The sequence below is a fragment of the Petromyzon marinus genome, chromosome 61 (assembly GCF_048934315.1).
Source record: "Petromyzon marinus isolate PM22_M1 ecotype Great Lakes invasive population chromosome 61, UKy_Petmar_22M1.pri1.0, whole genome shotgun sequence".
NCBI classification, from domain to species: domain Eukaryota; kingdom Metazoa; phylum Chordata; class Hyperoartia; order Petromyzontiformes; family Petromyzontidae; genus Petromyzon; species Petromyzon marinus.
In genome coordinates, this window is record NC_133727.1 from 10206860 (window position 1) to 10221402 (window position 14543).

The window sequence follows — 14543 nt, forward strand, 5'->3', positions numbered from 1 at the left end:
TTATCGATGATATCGGTCGCGAAAGCCTAAGTGATATTTATTTTTGCCTGTATGTATTTTATTTAAGCCAATTTAATAGAGTAAACACACCTAAAAACATTTCATACAAGAATATCCGACGCACACTTACCCCCCCCCCCCCCCCCCCGAAGCCGACGGATAATTATCGACTGCGAGTTGAAGTTCGTTCGCACCGTGCGTAGCCAACCGCACGAATCGGAGGTGCGGGGGAAGGACAACAAACTAAACACAACAACAACAACAACAAGAAGCAGTTCTCAACAAATGAGTTTTCAATCTAGATGTTAATATTACTGTCGTTTGCATTGCATTTTTTTGAGCTCATTGATATCAAGTGTTAATTGTCTTTGTTGTTGATTACATATAGCTGAAGCTATGTATACACCTATATATGGTGTGTATATACACGCACTATATATGGTATACATACACGCACATAGTGTACATAAACACGCACATAGTGTACATACACGCACATAGTGCAAATACACCCACATAGTGCAAATACACGCACAGTGCAAATACACGCACATAGTGTAAATACACGCACATAGTGTATATACGCACATAGTGTATATACGCACATAGTGTATATACACGCACATAGTGTAAATACACACACAGTGTAATACACACGCAGTGTAAATACACACAGTGTACATACACACAGTGTACATACACACAGTGTACATACAGACAGTGTACATACACACACAGTGTATATACACGCACATAGTGTATATACACGCACATAACAACAACCGCCATTCGCCACTAAGTGGCGGTGACGTCACCACGACGCTTGTGCCAGGCTATGTGCACCCTGAGGCCACGTGAAGTGTCGAACGCCCGCTGGCAGGAGGTCACGGGGCAGACCCAGCAGGTGCCACGGGTCGACTGACTGAGATGACTGGCTGATGCACCACCTGTGCCCCCTACTGTGCCAACCTGCTGTGCTTTAGCCACCCGGCGCTCCGCTCGTTGTTGTGAGTGTCGCTCCTCCGCCCTCCGTTGTTGTTGGAGGGCGACTACCTCCAACTGCCCAGTAGTGTCCTTCACGAGCCTCCTCCACAGAAGCCGATCTTGACACCGCTGGTACCAGTCATCGGCAAGTCCACTCAGCTCCACGTCCTCCTGTACCACATCACTCCATCTCTTGTCTAGCCCGTGCCGCGCCCGTTTAGCCCCCTCACTCCGGGCGAACAAAAGCTGTTTCGGCATGCGGTGGCTGGGCATGCGGGCTACATGACCCAGCCTCGCAGCCTTGCCTGCCGGAGGAGCTCACCGATGGCACCTTGCCCAGATCTTTCAAGGATTTGTGAGCTCCTCACACAATCCAGCCTGGTTAAACCCAGGATGAATCGTAGTCAGGCTAGCCTAAATGTTTCTAACCGGCGAAGATGTTCCATTAGGGGGGTCCACGTTTCGCAAGCGTAGAGAAGGGAGGGAATGACCGTGGCCGAGAAGACCTGAAGCTTAGTGCGGAGCGACAGACCAGGTAGCTTCCACACAGCGTTACGCAACCGATGAAAAGATATTGCCGCTCGACCGATTCGGAGTGAAACCTCTGCTGTTAAACTGGAGCCGGTCATAAGCACACTGCCCAGGTATGGGAAACTCTCCACTCTCTCCACAACTGTCCCATCGCCGATTGGGAGTTGTGGGGGTGGAGTGTCCGATGGTACAAAATACCCAGGCAGGTGCTTAGTTTTGGTGGGGCTGATGGTAAGGCCCCATCTCTTAGTGGCACGCTCCAGTCTCAGCAGCAGCGTCTCCAACTCCTCCTCTGAATGAGCAGCTATTACCAAATCATCGGTATACATAAAATGGTTGAGCAATAGGGAGCCATCCCTTGACCGCACCCAGGCATCGATCAGCCTCCCATTATATCTGTACCATATGGAGATACCCCCGGTACAGCTATTGAAGGCTTCACGAACTACGTGGTCAAAATAGATGTTAAATAATGTGGGAGCCAGAGGACATCCCTGTTGCACCCCAAGGTGTACAGGGAATGGCTCTGACTCCCGGCCACGTAGTTTTACCCGGGCTCGCTCACCATCATGAAGGTCCTTAATGATCATGAGCAGAGGGTCAGGTACTCCAAAAGCACGAAGAACAACCCAGAGCCCAGGCCTACTGATGGTATCATAGGCCTTGACCAGGTCAATAAAGCAGAGCTGTAGGTCTTGCTGGAATTCCCTACACCTCTGCTGTAGCAGACGGACAGAAAATATGGCATCTGTGCAGGACCGCCCTTTCCTGAAACCGCATTGGGGATCCGCAAGCCTCTCCTCAGCGTGCCTGGCAAGGCGTTGTTGAATAATCCTTGCCAGGACCTTTCCCGGCACACTGAGGAGTGAGATGCCCCTGTAGTTGTTACAGTCTGTGCAGTCCTCCTTCTTAAAGAGGGGGACCACCAGGGCATCCTTCCAATCCTGTGGAACCCATCCAGTGGTCTATACTGTTGTTATGATGTCATATAGGGCAGTCTGTGCACGAACGCCACCCTCCCGCAGCATTTCGCTTGGGAGATCATCTCTGCCCGCTGCCTTTCCTGGTCTCAGACTCCGGATCGCCTTCAGTACTTCCTCAACAGATGGCACTTCAGCCAGCCACTCACAGGGGGTGACTTCTTCCAATATTTGAGGCACCGCAGCCTCAACAGGGTCATCCTCACTTTGTGCCACGATGTTTTCCTGGCTGAGGGATTTCCCCTCCCCCAGGACCTCACAGAAATGCTCAGCAAATCTGCAAACCTGTTCCTGGGGGTCGGAGATTGGATCACCGTTTTTTCCCCTAATGATGGTAATAGGTGTGGCGCTGCAGGTTACTTTTTTGATGGGGTTAAATAGAGATTTGTGATCGTGGGCCACTGAGGCAGACTCCATCTCCTCAGCAACCCGCGACCCTCATATACACTCTATGTGTGTGCGTATACACACATATATACACTCTATGTGTCTGCATATACACACACACATATATATACACTCTATGTATGTGCATATACACACACACACATACACTCTGTGTGTGTGCATATACACACACTGTACAGTAAAACCTTGGATTGCGAGCATAATTCGTTCCGGAAACGTGTTTGTAATCCAAAGCAACTCGTATATCAAAGCACTCGTATATCAGTTGTGATCACGTGACGCTCAGCAAAGCATCTATACGTACTACTTGTATTACAAGACCTCACTCGTTTAACAAATTAATATTTATTTAAAATGTTTGCTCGTCTTGCAAACCACTCGCAGACCAAGTTACTCGCAATCAGGGGTGGAGCCAGGATTTTGACTTAGGAGGGGTGGGGGGGGGGCTGACTTCAGTATTCTGAGATATCCAGTGTGTAATGTTTTCCAATGGGCGCCACAAATGTATAAAACAAATTTTATTGGATTTGAACGCGGAGTTTATTAATAGGTCGGAGCCGCTAATGCGGCCAATAAGTTCGATAAGTTCGAAAGGCTGTCGCTCAAGCAGCCTGCAGGGCAACACAAGGTGGCAGCCTGCAGGGCAGCACAAGGTGACAGCACAAGGTGGCAGCCTGCAGGGCAGCACAAGGTGGCAGCCTGCAGGGCAGCACAAGGTGACAGCACAAGGTGGCAGCCTGCAGGGCAGCACACAAGGTGGCAGCCTGCAGGGCAGCACGAGGTGGCAGCCTGCAGGGCAGCACGAGGGGGCAGCCTGCAGGGCAGCACGACGTGGCAGCCTGCAGGGCAGCACACAAGGTGGCAGCCTGCAGGGCAGCACACAAGGTGGCAGCCTGCAGGGCAGCACAAGGTGGCAGCCTGCAGGGCAGCACAAGGGGGCAGCCTGCAGGGCAGCACGACGTGGCAGCCTGCAGGGCAGCACGAGGTGGCAGCCTGCAGGGCAGCACACAAGGTGGCAGCCTGCAGGGCAGCACACAAGGTGACAGCCTGCAGCATTTTGTAGCAGCCGGATATCCGGTTATACCGATTACCGACTTTCCCAAAATTTCAGGGGGGGCTCAGCCCCCCCCCCTGTGGCACCGCCCCTGCTCGCAATCCAAGGTTTTACTGTATATGGTATACATACACACACTATATATGTTGTATATTTACACACGTAGCCGGGTCGAGCCCTTGCCACTCTTTCACCGCTACTGCTGCAGTCACCGTCTCTCTCTCTCTCTCCGGACATCCCCCAGAACCGTAATGCGCTCCCCCCCCCTCGCCCCACTCCCCTTGATAAACGTTTGCACTTTGTGCTTATATAGTTTATTTATGTTTACCAACTTGCATACCTTTCCTACACTTTGCACTCCTATGCTATTTATTTCTGGTGCTGTTTTGTTGTTTGTGACTTTAAGACACCCGCCGCCCCCCTGCTGGACATCAAAACAAAGAGCTTCACGGCTCATCGGATTCTTCCTGCAGTCTAAATAAAGATTCCGATTATCTCTCCAACCCCCCGCCCCCCCCTCCACAGCAATTAGTCCGGCTTGCAGGCGTTTCACTGTAAATAAAAAAACGTCGTCTTGCGGCCTACTGGCTACAATGAATCGATCCGCCGAGCGGCCACGCTGCGAACGTGAGCGTAACCGTGCCGCTCCTTGAGAACATCGCCCCCCCCCCCATCCCCGGCCCCCCCCCCCCTCCCCCCGCGTCGTACTCTTGGAGTCGTCCGGTCTGCGAGGGGCGGCCGAGTCGGAGGCCGATCGTCCGGTGCCACCGCGCTGACCTCCGCTCTGCGACCGCAATGGCCCGTCCAGGCTCAGCGGAATCCACTTCTGCTTCCCTCCTGCGGGGGACAAACGGCGAGGGGATTGAGCGGGGCGGGGGGCGACCATCAATCGCCCAGCCGAGGCATGCGAGTGGCCACGGCTCGCGAGCGAGCGAGCGCTGCGAGACCCGAAAACAAGACGTTGGTTTTCAGGTTCCATTTTGCCGTTCAAAACCATCATTCAACGGTTACAATTATTAAATTTTTGTTACCAGGTGAAGCCTCCACCGAGCTATATAGCTCTGTTTTAAAAGCCGACCCGGCCATAAATGGCAGCTCAACGGAAGTGGCTTATCACGTGGACATTTATAGCAGCCAAATAATGTGAACACACGTCGATTCTAAATGCATACCTGTCAACCCCTTATCAGTGCCTACCTTATCACAGACCAATTCAGACCTCATTGGTCACCCCGTGCCCTTATAAATCTCAACGTTCATCCTACAAAGTCTCATCACAAGGGCGAAACACAAATAGACATTTTTTTTTTTGCTCGTATTGAAACGACTGTACGCCGTATGAACCTGAAAACTTCATTTCCCTGTACAAGAATACGGGTAGACAGTATGGGTTGACACGGTATGTAAATGTGGAGCGAAAAACCAGAGGACCTGGAGAAAAGTCCACGTCACCACGGGGAGAGACGTGCAAACTCCATGACAGGTTTTTTTTGCCGTGTGTTAGAACGCGTAAATATAAACGTGGATAACATTGGTCGCGAAAGCCTACGTGTTAAAATGCAAACTCCAAATATACAGCAGGCGTCAAGGGTCAGGAATCGAACCCACGACCCTCCTGCGTACCCGGCGAGGGAGCTGACATCTCATGAACGTCAAAGGGGAGAGTTTTCTGTACGAGCAGTTTAGACTTCACACCGCTCTGGACTCTCCTCCCCCCTGCTCAGGGTATACACGGGGCAGCCCGCTTGACAATCCACTGCTAGATGAGGACCTCCCAACAGCTTGTGTCACTCACGGGGGTTGTTTGGACGTTCTACAACCTGCTCAGAACAGCAGAACCCCCGCCCCTCTGAACGACGGTGATTGGTTCCACGAAACCGTTCGTTTTTAGTTGTTAAGCAAGGCAAGGAAATGCACTTTAAAGGCTTAATTCGTTCCGATAGCATCTAAAATTACCCCAATTTCCACCCGAAAAATTGACTTTCTAACATTTATACAATGGACATGAATACATAAAGATACTAACAACATTACAAACACATACTAGTAAAATAAAGATGGCTAATAAATGCATTAATTAATATTTACTGTGCCGAAAACAGCCAGTCGCTAACAAGGGAATGGTCGGTAAGCGAACACATTTGGTTCTATGGAGGCACTACACTATACACTACTATACACTATACACTACACTACTATACACTACACTACTATACACTACACTACTATACACTACACTATACACTACCATACACTACTATACACTACACTACTGTACACTACACTACTATACACTACACTATACACTACACTACTATACACTACACTATACACTACACTATACACTACACTACTATACACTACACTATACACTACACTATACACTACACTATACTATACACTACGCTACACTATACACTACTATACACTATACTATACACTACGCTACTATACACTATGCTACTATACACTCCGCTATACACTACGCTACTATACACTACGCTACTATACACTACGCTATACACCACGCTGCGCTACTATACACTACGCTATACACTACACTATACACCACGCTGCTATACTATACACTACACTACTATACACTATATTACTATACATTACACTACTATACACTACACTACTATACATTACACTACTATACACTACACTACTACACACTACACTACTATACACTACACTATACACTAGTATACACTACACTACGCTACTATACACAACGCTGTTATACACCACGCTGCTATACACTACGCTACTATACACTACGCTACGAGACACTACGCTACTATACACTACACACTACATACTACACTATACACTACACTACACATTGGGCTCTATGGAGGCACGCCGTTAAGCGATTAGTCGTTAACAGGGGGTGATCGTTAAGAAGGTTTCTACTGTTGGGGAAAAACACAGAAACGTAGTGTGTCACTTGTTTTGCCTGCATAGGTGTGTGCGTGTATACACACGTGGGGAGCAGTGGTGTAGGGGTTGGCATGCTGCCCTACTAACCCAGACACCCGAGTTCGAGTTCGGCTCACCGCCAACACCGGTGACGATTATCTGAACCGGTCCTGGGCCTCCCCTAGGTCGACGTAGCCTCAAATGAGTACCCGGTGAAGCGGTGTGTAAACATCGCCACTGGGGAGACAAAGGCGGCCGGGAGTGGTGCTGGCCACCCACCCCCTCGTGTGCCGTGCCTGCCTTCATAGGTGCTACTCGCTAACAGCACTTGCCCCCAGTCTGTTCAGCCTACACGGGGCATCTTTGTCGTGCGTGAACTTCTGGGGTGGAGCGGTGGCATTAGGTTTGCACGTTATGCTACAAACTTTGGCGGCCGTGCCGTTTCCAGTTATCCTGTAACGTGCACCGACGCCTCTCCTTTACCGAGGGCGATAACGGCACGTAAAATAAAGGTTCACCGACAATTCGATTCCCGCCCGCAACCTCCCATTGGCGGCAAGTGACACCCGAAACCAGTCATGGGCTCTGCCCCCCTTCGCAAGCCCACACGAGGCGATGGCGGCAAAGCGTGGTTCACAACCCCACCCCGCGAACCACGAGGCAGGCCCATTTCAGATTCCGCCGTTATTTGGTTCCCGCGATGTTCATTTCGCAAGCGCGCCATTTCTGTTTTCACTACGCGAAAACAAGAAAAATCCCCTTCGGCATGCTTTTTTTTTCTGCCCCAGCACCCGGGGAAGAAGGCGAGCGCGCAGACACACACACACACACAGGGAGCGCTGTGTTTGTGCGGTTTCCACGCAAACAGACCTTGCTTTGGGGACAGACCAACAGATTCTCACAGACGGGCGAGCGTGCGCAGCAACACGTGCGCTAGCAATTGATGAATAACCCATTACAACGTGGCTTTGTGGGGCTGGGTCATGTAGCCCGCATGCCCAGCCACCGCACGCCAAACAGCTTCTGTTTGGCTGCATAGAGGGGGCTAAACACGGGCACGGCACGGGCTAGAGAACAGATGGCGTGATGTGGTACAGGAGGACGTGGAGCTGAATGGACTTGCCGATGACCGGTACCAGCGGTGTCAAGATCGGCCTCTGTGGAGGAGGCTCGTGAAGGACGCCGCTACTGGGCAGTTGGAGGCAGTCGCCCTCCAGCAACAACAACGGGCAGAGGAACGATGCTCACAACAACGAGCGGAGTGCCGGGTGGCTAAAATGCAGCAAGTTGGCACAGTAGGGGGTACAGCTGGTGCATCGACCAGTCATCTCAGTCAGCCAACCTATGTCACCAGGGTTTGTCCCGTGACCTCCTGTGAGCGAGCCTTCGACACTTCACGTGGCCTCAAAGTGCACCTAGCCTGGCACAGGCACCGTGGTTGACGTCACCGCCACTTAGTGGCGAATGGCGGGTATTGGTATTGGTCTGAGAGTGTGAGGAGCGGTGGTGTAGCGGTTAGCGCGCTGCGCTACGAACACGGCGACCTGAGTTCGGCCAACGCCGGTCATGATTATTTGAACCGGTTCTGGGCCTCCCCTAGGTTGACTCAGACTCAAATATGTACCTGGTGCGGTGTGTAAACACTGCCACTGGGGAGACAAAGGTGGCCGGGGCGTGGTGCTGGCCACCCACCCCCTCGTGTACCTTGCCGGCCTTCATAGGTGCTCGCTAACAGCAATTGCAACAATCTGTTAAGGGTATATGGGGGATCTTTGTCTTTGTGGAGGTGTGCAAGCTTCTGGTCCTGCAGAAATTCGTGAACACCGACAACACAGGTGGTCTTACTGAATTCAATCGTTCATTCCGGCCCTTTTTATAAAACCAAGTGAGAGCCATGGGATGGCCGGGTGGCTCACCGAACTTTACAGAGCAAAGCCGACACTGCTCAGATCTCGGATTTTAATCCGAGTCTTCGTCCAACGCACGCGTGCGACTAAAACGGAATCTCAAGTCTACCGAGTTGCTGGCGTCGCGCAGCCTGGTCACGAACATCCAAGCACGCGGAACAACCGATCGCGTTAAATGCGGTTCTACGCTTTTAATTCAGCTAAATCCCACCTCCGTGACTTAACGTTGGCTGTGACCGACACACACAACACATAGGGCTGGTGGGAGAGAGAGAGGGGCGCGTCCGGAAGGATCACAGAGGCAAGCTCGTAAGCCCTTCGCCGAGGCCGCGTTCCAACACGATGGCTTGCGACAGCTCCACGAGAGTGAGGACATGGTAGACCAGAGAACGGCCAAAAAGGCGAACAGGGCTATAAAAAGGGTCTAGATGTCATCGGAGCCAATTCCAAGCGATGACACCCACGGCTCCCTGTCCTGTCTGGGCCGCCTTCCTTTGTCTTTGAGCTGATCGCCTTTGGCGTTGTGCCCTGGTCTCCCGCTGGTGGTGGGACGAGGCCATAAAGGAGGCGGTACCGCTGGCGTAGGCCAATCAGTTTCAAGGACAACGGGGAAACATTACCATCAACACGTGGTTTCCTTGCATGTTTTACCACAAGCGTGTGCGGTTAATGCAGACTTTATGCATTGCGACAGGTTGCCCCTATTTGGTGATTGAACATCTTAACACCTCCTGTATTCTTGCCGGAAAGGGTACAGCTTTTTTTTATTTTAATCATCCTAATACTGGCAAAAAAAAAGGGTCCCATAGATGGAATGTCAGAGATCCACCTCCTCCATCATCATCGCCATTGTGATCGAATTCCACCACCTCCACCATTACCACCGTCAAAGTGGCGAGATGTTTACTACCTCACCCGGTATACAGGAGGTCGTCAGTTCAATCCCGACCCTGACGCTTGCTTTATATTTGGAGTTTGCTTGTTTCTCTCCTCATGGTCGCTTGGATTTTTCTCCAGGTCCTCTGGTTTTTCCCTCCACATGTACAAACATGCATTTAAAGTATTTCATACCAGTCAAACCATACAGTTTACCCGTATTCCTGTACAGGGAAATTGAGTTCTTAAGTCCATACGACATACAGCCATTTCAATACAGGCAAAACATGTGTTTTGTCTATTTGTTTGTGTTTCTCCCTTGTGATGGGACTTTGTAAGATGAACGTTGAGATTTATAAGGGGCACGGGGTGACCAATAAGGTCTAAATTGCTCTATAAAAAGGTAGGCACTGACAAGGGATTGACAGGTTTGGGGTATTTGTCTGCGATACATTTACACGTGATGAGCCTATATAGTTCAGTGGGCCTTACCTGGTAAAATAAAAAAGTGTGATAGTTTAGTTTCACCACCATCAATGCTGCGACCTCCATCTTCATTACCACCAAAATCATGATACCATTTAAAAATACAAAGACAGATCCCCTGTGAAGCCATATTTGGCTGCGATGCATTTCCACGTAATGATGATATGCCACTTCGTTGAGCTATCAATTGCATACCTGTTAACCCATATGGTTTTCCCGTATTCTTGTTCAGGGAAATTGAGAATTCAGGTCCATACGGCATACAGTCGTTTCAATACGGGCGCATTTTTTGTTCATAATAAAGTTTTTTTGGGTTAGATCGCATAAATATATAAATGTGTCATTAAAACCCGCCACCACCCGACACAGCCAACTAGTAAGGGTTGTCACGTCAACAGAACGTGGCCAATTCATCACTAGTACAGCACTAGTGTGTAGTGTATAGTGTAGTGTATAGTGTAGTATACTAGTACAGCACACCGGTGTGTTGGAGGGCCAAGCCACAACATTTACAATCGGAGTACGACGTTTCGCCAGTAATTGCAACTAGCTTCACCAGGCGACAGCCAGATTTGTGGAGAAGTCCACCTGTTTTGTTCCTTACATAGAGGCGTAGATGTGGTGACCACACTTCTGTGCTCTTGCGCAAAATGGGGGGGATTAATGAGTCAACGTACATTATGCACGTGGATTATTCGAGCCCTTTGATCTTGTCCTTCCTGTCTATTGCGTGTATTAACATAGCCGTGCCAACGATAATCCCTATTGAAGTATGCTGCCCTTTATAGGCATGCATTTAAATAATGTGTTATTTGATGATTCGCTTCCATGCAGCACCAAGGCGGTAGCTATCCGAACGGTTAAAATTATTTCATTTCTTTCAATTTCGATAGATTATCTAATTAGTCATGGCCAGTAGTAGCTTGTTTTGCACAGAACTTCAACATTATTAAAATCAATTGAGTGTCCTTGTTGGCACGCGTGTTCTGCTGCTGCTGACAGTTGTATTTGGGAGTATATCATATTTATACTCTTTGGTTCTTTCGGTAAAGTCCACGTAGGTATAAAATAAAATAAATCACGACGTTTTGGGCGCAACACAAGCGTCCATCATCAGGTGGGAAAGCGTGGTCTGATGATGGACGCTTGTGTTGTGCCTGAAACGTGGCGATTTATTTTATTTTATCTACCTACGTGACTTTACCGAAAGAACCAAAGAGAATGGATTCCTGCAGTCACAAAAGCTTCAAGATATTTCATATTTCTCCGATGTTCTTTAAGTCTTGTGCTGATCATTTGTCCTATTTGCCGAACATAACATTTTCCACATGTGCAGTTAATCCTGTACACACCTTCTGTTGATAGCTTTGGTAATACATCTTGTATTGTACCAGATCATAATTTCTGGATTTTATGTACCGTGCAAAATCTGGCTCGGATGTTTTGTTTTTCCAAACATCTGGCTAGTTTATCAGTTACTCCCGCAATGTACAGTATTTTAATAGTTTTAATTACTTGGGCAGTTTCGATGCTCGTGTTAGTTGATTTGGTTTTGGCATTTAATGCCCTGTTGATTTGTAAATCATTCTAACCGTTCATTTGCAGCACTTCTTTAACATGTTGAAATTCACTTCTCAGACTGTCACCATCTGACACTTTCTTAGCTCAATGATGGATGGGTTTTGCGAGTTGACATGATTTAGAAATTTGCTCAGTGCATCTTTGCTGTGTGGCCAGACCAAACAATGTGTCATCCACATATCTAAACCAAGCAGAGGGTTTTAGTGTGCTTGAAGCTATTGCTTTTGTTTCAAAATCTTCCATGACACAAATTCGCTATCACGGGAGACAAATGAGAGCCCATTGCTGCTCCTTCCTTTTGTTTATAGAGGTCACCTTGCCACAAAGAAATAGGTGTTCTTTAGAAAGTGTTCAGCTCGTCTTGAGACATATTTGGCTAAACCTTTGTTCGTTACCCACTTTGCGCAAGAGCGCAGAAGTGTGCTCACCACATCTACACCTCTATACAAGGAACGAAACAGTTAGGCTTCTCCACAAATCTGGCTGTCACCTGATGAAGCAAGTTGTAATTACTGGCGAAACGTCGTAGTCATCGCCACTGGGGAGACACAGCCACCTGCGTCTCCCCAGTGGTGATGTTAACACGGCGCACCAGGTACTCATTCGAGGCTGAGTCCACCTAGGTGAGTCCCAGGACTGGTTCAAATAATCCTCATCGATGTTGGCCGTGAGCCGGTTTCAAAATTCGGCTCGCCAGGTTCGGAGCGCAGCGCGCTAATCGCTGCGCCACCGCTCCTCACAGAACCAACGACACAACGATCTCCCCTACACCATCAGAACCACCACCGTGGAGACCCCGACCACCACGACGATGATCGACACCACTTCCATCACCACGACCATCAAAACTGAGCCTCAACACCCAGTGGTTCCCAACCTTTCTCAAGCCACAAACTCTCAACAAACCCTCGACATTTTCTCACGGACCGCCACGCGCCGATACCAGATTTTGTTTTTCTTTAATTATCAAAACAACTCCTCCCATCGTAGTTTTGGCCCCAGTTCCGTGCACCGCTTCCCACGACAGAGTGGTTCGCGTGGCACAGGCCGGGAACCACTGCTCTACGCCATCAGAATCGCCGGCACCACCGGCGTCACATACATACGTATGTTGAACTTCTTTCACACCGTACGTAGCCAACCGTGAATGGCGGGGGAAGGACAACAAACTAAACACAAAAAGCAGTTCTAAAGAAATTAGTTTGTTAATCTAGATTATGATTTAAAAGGGCGTAGCTCCAGCTGCTTCCTAATATCGGAAGGAAGAGCGTTCCAGACGGCCGCAGAAGCGCATCTGAACGCGCCGCGCGATGCCGTGACCACCGTCTTTGCTCGACGGTTAGCCAGAAAGCCGCTGTTTCTGCGAGGATGACCGGATTTCGCGCGATGATGCTTTATGCTCCCTGACGTGATCAGCGAGGTCACCTCTCCTGCGTGCCACGGGCGAGCGGGGCTGCTTGGCGTCCTCGCGAGCATCGCGAGCGTCCCGAGCGTCGCGAGCGTCGCGAGCGTCGGCTCCGTCGAGGCGAGCTTCGTCGTCGCAGTCGGCGGCGACGGTGGCGGAGACGGCCACGGCGGCGACGCTCTCGGGCTTCCGCTCCCTGCGCGTCGCCTTGTCCGGCGGAGCCTGCGACAAAAACAAGGGCGGCGCGGCCGCTCGCTCGGGCTCATCGGCGCGACGGGCGAAGCCGACGTCTGAACAAGAAACAGCATCACGCGGATCTTCGCAATCAGCCGAGCTCGTGGGTATGCCCTCGTGCCGGATGCCGAGTGCCGGATACGAGCCCGCGGTGTTTTTACAGATTCTCACGACTCAATGGGGCGAAACAGTGTGCCCCGCAGTCGAATGCACCGTCCCAATTCAGGGCGGTGAAAAGTATTTTCCGTCTCATTTGCCGATTTGCTCCATCAGCTTATAATACATAATTATGTTTAATCACTCATTTGTTACGCCTACATTATCATCAGTTTACAGTTAGAGCTACGATGTGGCATGGCAATTTTGTTGTTGTTTTAAATGTACGCCCCGAGAGGGGTACAGGGGAAAATATCAATAAGTTCAAGGGAAAGATCACGACGTTCCCGACAAGAAAGAAAGCACCAAGAGGTAACCTTCGCCTCCGTGACAAGATGACACAGCCTTCCTTCCTTACAACTCTCACGCAGCGAGTGTGACGGTGCGCGCAGTGCCGTCAATTCTCACGGCGCACGACCCCAAGACGCACGGGGGCGGTTGCGTGGATTGTGAGTGGAGTAAAGAATGGACTTTTATGGGATGAAGCCATCTGTCTGCTTGCCTTGTCCTGGTATGAAACCCAGCCCCCCCCACCTCTGAGACGACGATCTCCCCGAGTGTGGGCCAGCTGGCGACGTCTTCCAGGTCACCGCCGCCCTGCAGAGACAGACGGCACGCGCACAACGGGGACGGCGGGGGTGGAGGGGGGGTGGAGGCAAAGCAGACGGGAGTTCGCCGGTTGTTGCGAGCGAACTCGCGCCATCTCAAACGCCGGCCTGCGCCGACGGACTAAACGTCGGACAAACCGCGTGGTATTCCTTCAATTGGGGCCACACACACCCTGCCGAATAATGAAAGTTCAACTGTGTGGAAGGAGGTCGGCCGGCCCAGGCCCAGGTCGGCCCCAGAGGTCAGAGCGCTGAGCAGGCACCGCTGGGATACGGGGTTTCAAATCTCAGGCTCCGGCCACCTGTGATTGAACCGGTTTCTCGTGAGTGGCGAGTGGGATCGTTACGGCCCGGTGAGCAATAACTGTGCAAACAAAACATTAAAAATGGCTCTGCACTTAATTTATC

At 50.3% G+C, this 14543-nt stretch overlaps 1 protein-coding gene across 1 annotated transcript in view; it reads right to left on the bottom strand.

Annotated features, from left to right (window-relative positions):
• The window catches only part of LOC116955653 (la-related protein 1B-like), a 72984-nt gene that overhangs the window by 36873 nt on the left and 21568 nt on the right, over positions 1 to 14543 (bottom strand). Inside the window, exons 3-5 of the mRNA XM_076053538.1 lie at positions 14062 to 14124; positions 13158 to 13359; positions 4666 to 4794 (exon numbers count right to left, since the gene is read on the bottom strand). Coding sequence (XP_075909653.1) covers positions 4666 to 4794; positions 13158 to 13359; positions 14062 to 14124 — 394 coding nt within the window. The remainder of the gene's footprint in view (positions 1 to 4665; positions 4795 to 13157; positions 13360 to 14061; positions 14125 to 14543) is intronic.